Here is a 4,697-nt window from a genome sequence, read left to right as displayed (position 1 = left end):
CTAGACCACTGCATCTAAATCAATAAAACTGGATGACTGTCAGGAAAAACAAAGCCATGCTTCTTTAATATCTACTGATCTGTCTGTGCTAAAATCTGCTGCACAGACAGTGCCCAGTGTTCACATTGGACTAATTGTATATCTGACATCTTAACTGTGATATTAAACTAAGTTTAAGTTGAACCCAACTGCAGATCAGAGAAAAGAAACTCTACGCTTACAATCAATCATCTTAAATGCAATTAGTTTTCTCTGGTCTTTCTTCTCAAAGAAAGGGACGAAGGCTCCTCAGGCTGCAGGAAAGATTCACACAGATTTTGAAAAAGGATTCATTATGGCTGAAGTAATGAAATACGAAGATTTTAAAGAAGAAGGTTCTGAAAATGCAGTCAAGGTAAGGAATTATCTTCTGGTTTCATATTGTATAATTTTTACTAATATAAAAATACTCATTAAAATGAATGATAGCTGTCTTTTAAAATGTGTGTCAGGGTTTAGTATTCCTGTCAACTGATTGAAGAGCTGTTGCTGTTTACATGCTTTTAGATAATTTTTAAAATGTGTGAATTATCAGTATATATTTGTGGCATTTTTCTAAAACTGAAAATAAAAATAATTTTAAGTAATTATAAATAATTTCAAAGAATTTGTTCACTAATGGCCAAAGGAAAATTATACTTTTTACATTTGAATGTCTAAAGTAAAAGTAGTATATATATGCTCATGATCAATTCAAGGAAAGGGACAGAAATGTAGTTAATCAAAATCTGTTCTTGCTAAAACTTCATAGTTGTACTTTTTTTTTTTTTTTAAGATCTTTGGGAATTTGATTTGCTTTCTCAACACTAGAGGGCAGGTCCAAAATCATGCTTTATTTTAGCTAATAAGTATAATTTGATTTGCAACCACTAACAATGAAGCAGTGCTTATACATGAATAATGATTTTTTTTTAACGTAAATTCTGCAAGCTTAGTTTGGCTTTATTAGGTTTTACTTAGCAAAATCTAATACTGTGTCATCTGTAATTGATAAATAGGTCAAGTGATTAAACTGACATTGTAGGAGGGCTTCTTTATCTGTCATTTAATTCGGTATTTGAAGAATACCATAGAAAATATTAAGAAGTTTAAAAGGTCTCTCTTGTGTTTACTGTTTGCTAATTTGAAAGGAATGCAAAAAAAGTTTGTTTCAAGTTTAGTTTATTCTCATTGGTAATCATTGGAAAGATCATACTGGACAGCAGGACTTTAATAGAACTGTTTGGGACCCCAGGAAGAAGAGGGAAAAATCTTGGTATAATTGGTTCAGTGTAGAGTGAGAGCCCCATTTTGATTTTTAAGTGGAGTGAAAGAAGTTACATTTTATAACTAAACAAAGTCACTAACTTTTTAATGGTATCATTTGTATTGATAGGTACACAAATACTGAGATTGAACTTTGTCAGGAATGCTAATCAGACTTGAAAAATCTCAGATTATTTTTCAACATGCTACATCGTGTTGGCATGTGTATTTTTTCATGAAGTAAAGATGATTAAGGATGTCTTTCTAGTACTAGAATTCAAGAACCGATGCTTCTTTTTTATAGTCTGTAAACATGTTTTACCAATCCTTAATCAGTGTCTATGCTGTAATAAAGTTGAAGGATACATAAATTGGGAACGCTTCCTTGCACTATACAGAGAAACTTTATCATATATAATACAATAATATTTCTTGCTTGTAGAAATGCTTAACACTCACTGGAAGCTTTTATATTATAAATTAGAAAAGAATGACCTCTGGCTTTTCAGCTTAGAATACCATTAAGTATTTTATGTGGTTTTTCATCACCAAAACTAATATTTCAGAATTTGAACTCCAAGTACAGCATTTATGAATTGCATTATGCTCTCTTTTCAACAAATATTTACTTGTATATTATCAAGTAGGTTTTACGTTTGAGAGCAAGATGGTGTACGTGTGTATGTGTGTATGTATATATATATATGTATTTCTAACACCAGTGCAGCATAACTAATTTAATGCCAGTGCTGTGAACTATATACTGAATAGCTCTGTGTGGGCTTTGTAGTCTACAGGGATATCACATTATTAGCAATCATATCTGCTTAGGCAAAGCTGGCTTCTACAGATGGCTGCTTTCAAGTGCAAATGAACTGGTTAGACGTGTCTTGTTTAATACATACTCAAGATTCACAAATGGGTATTGATTTTTTTTTTCAACCAGTGTTTCTGATAGCAGTGGAAATGGATTAAATGGTCTCTAGAGAATTTAAAGGAACACTGTCACCTTTAATTAGTAGTAAAGTTGAGTGGTAACAAAGTATATAAACTTACATTAATATGTCATGTCAATACATATTTGATTTAAATTGTCTATACTGTTTTATAACAGGGGGCTTTAGATTCTCAAAATAAGTAGCATATGGCCTTCAATATATCACATGTCTTTACAGAAATCATGTGAATGTGGGTATGTGTGTGTTTATGTGTATATCTATCTGTATCTTTTTAGAATGTTAGGGTATCTTGGTTTTTTAAAAAAATGGTTCCATTTTAATAGCACATTGTTAGTAGGTGACTTTTAATAAGTAGTCTAGACATTTGAAAATGTGCTTACTAGGGTTCTGTGATCTGGTTTGTTGATTTTAACCTCAGATATATGATCTTTGTTAGTGTTGTGTCTGATTAGTATAATTGTACTTGACTTTGAACATTCTTATCAACATCGTCAAAGAGAAGTACTAATCTTGTTGGGCAAAGGTTTCATGTTCTCAGTAAATTCTAGCAGAGAGAAAATACTTTGGAGAATTTTTCCCAAAAGATCCTTGAGTTCTCATTGTTGAGTGGTCGATGGTGGGGTCCTGTGGGACTGTGTCAGTTGTGTGCAGTGTTAAGTGTAGATGCTGAAGAGCCTGTTGTGCTTAGGGTGGAGTGTGTGTGCTGCACCTGGGGTGAACCTGGGTCCCTGGAACTGCTGCTTGTTTGTATTAGAATTACTGGCGGATTGCACTTGGGGATCTGCATGCCAGCAGGTGGAATCAGTTGCTTTGCCGACTAATTTACAAGTGTGAAAAATATCTGTCTTTGCAGTTCCAACCTGTTAGAGTCTGCTTGTAACTAGGGCCGTTAGTCAGTAAACTTCTTCGTGATGAATTTTAGTACACACTACTCTGGCCGTGGTCAAGACTAAATAAAAAAAAATTCAAGGAAATAATTTAAAATCTGTACATTAAAATTGGTAATAGTGTCTCTTGTAGCAGACTCTTTGGCATCACCAGTATCACCAAATATTTTCCTTAAGCAAATAAAGTAGCTTCAAACTAGTTGTCTAGTCTTCCTGCCTGGTTTGATCTGTTTTGTTACAGTGACTTGCCGGATGTTTGCAGACACATCAGAAATGTACCATAAACAGCATGTAATGAAACTTAATGATATTGGTATAATTACATTTATGTACCAACAATTTAGTAGAGAATACATTATGATTATGTACATATGGAAAATCTAGTTCTGCCCAAATCAGGAAGACTTTGCTTCTCTCCTAGTCTAGTTTTGAACTTACATGTTTTCCCGTATTTCTTGTTGTGTTTAATATGACCCAAGAAGTAGAATACTTTTCGCATCTGCTGCTACCATTTACCTCATGTATTTAGTTTTAAAATAACCCATTTCCTCTCTATCTCCTCTTTACAGGCTGCTGGAAAGTACAGACAACAAGGCAGAAATTACATTGTCGAAGATGGAGATATTATCTTCTTCAAATTTAATACACCTCAGCAACCGAAGAAGAAATAAATTTTAGTTATTGTTCAGATAAATGTACAACTTCCAAAAAGGGATATGATTTTTTTAAATTAAAATTTCTGAAAACTGAGGGACAGATACAGTTGGGGGATGGGAATCTTCTAAAAACAGAATTATTTTTGTTTTAAAATTAAAATACTGTGTACCTCCAATGAAATGCAAGTTCACTAAATGTGAACAGCTTTGCTTTTCACGTGATTAAGACCCTAGTCCAAATTGTAGAGGCTTTTCAGGAACCATATTACTCTCATGATACTTCATTAATCTCCATCATGGATGCCAAGCCTGACACATTTGACAGTGAGGACAATGTGGCTTGCTCCTTTTTGAATCTACAGATAATGCATGTTTTACAGTACTCCAGATGTCTACACTCAATAAAACATTTGACAAAACCAGCCTTGGTGTGTTTGGGGATGTCTGTATTGACTGACTGTGGTGTGCTGAATGCGATACGGCACCTGGTGGTTGCTGATTACAGAATTTTAAGGCGTGTGTATGACACAGTAACTGGCAGTGTGGGGCAGCTGCAATTGTATCTTAAAAGTGAGTCTTTCACGGGAATCAGAAGAATAGTATACCAGGGATTTGTCTCAAGAAAGTTAATTAATTTGTAGATGGACATTTTTTTGAAAGATGATAGCAATGACGTTACAAAGGATAGACCATAGATAGACTGTCACCAAAAAGAAAATAATGCTGGAAACAAATTCTGCTTCAAAAATTAAGGGCTTTTTGGTGGTGGTTCTGATTATATTGAGGAGAGTATTCGTTTTTAATGTTTCCTTTGAAATTATGGAATTACTGTGAAAACTAACCATTTGTGTCTGGTGGGTTACATTCTTGTTTCATTTCCGTAGTGAGTGTAAAAGTTCACTGCTAAAAAG

The 4,697-nt window shown here is 33.8% G+C and overlaps 1 protein-coding gene across 1 annotated transcript in view; it reads left to right on the top strand.

Moving 5' to 3' along the window:
• Positions 1-4,208, top strand: part of OLA1 (Obg like ATPase 1) — a 173,964-nt gene extending 169,756 nt beyond the window's left edge. Inside the window, exons 10-11 of the mRNA XM_043577076.1 lie at positions 272-394; positions 3,700-4,208. Coding sequence (XP_043433011.1) covers positions 272-394; positions 3,700-3,801 — 225 coding nt within the window. The 3' untranslated portion in view covers positions 3,802-4,208. The remainder of the gene's footprint in view (positions 1-271; positions 395-3,699) is intronic.
• The last annotated feature ends 489 nt before the right edge of the window (positions 4,209-4,697 follow it).

This window comes from Prionailurus bengalensis, chromosome C1 (assembly GCF_016509475.1).
Source record: "Prionailurus bengalensis isolate Pbe53 chromosome C1, Fcat_Pben_1.1_paternal_pri, whole genome shotgun sequence".
NCBI lineage: Eukaryota > Metazoa > Chordata > Mammalia > Carnivora > Felidae > Prionailurus > Prionailurus bengalensis.
Note: the sequence above shows the minus strand (reverse complement) of the source record. Positions and strands in the feature narration are given on the sequence as shown.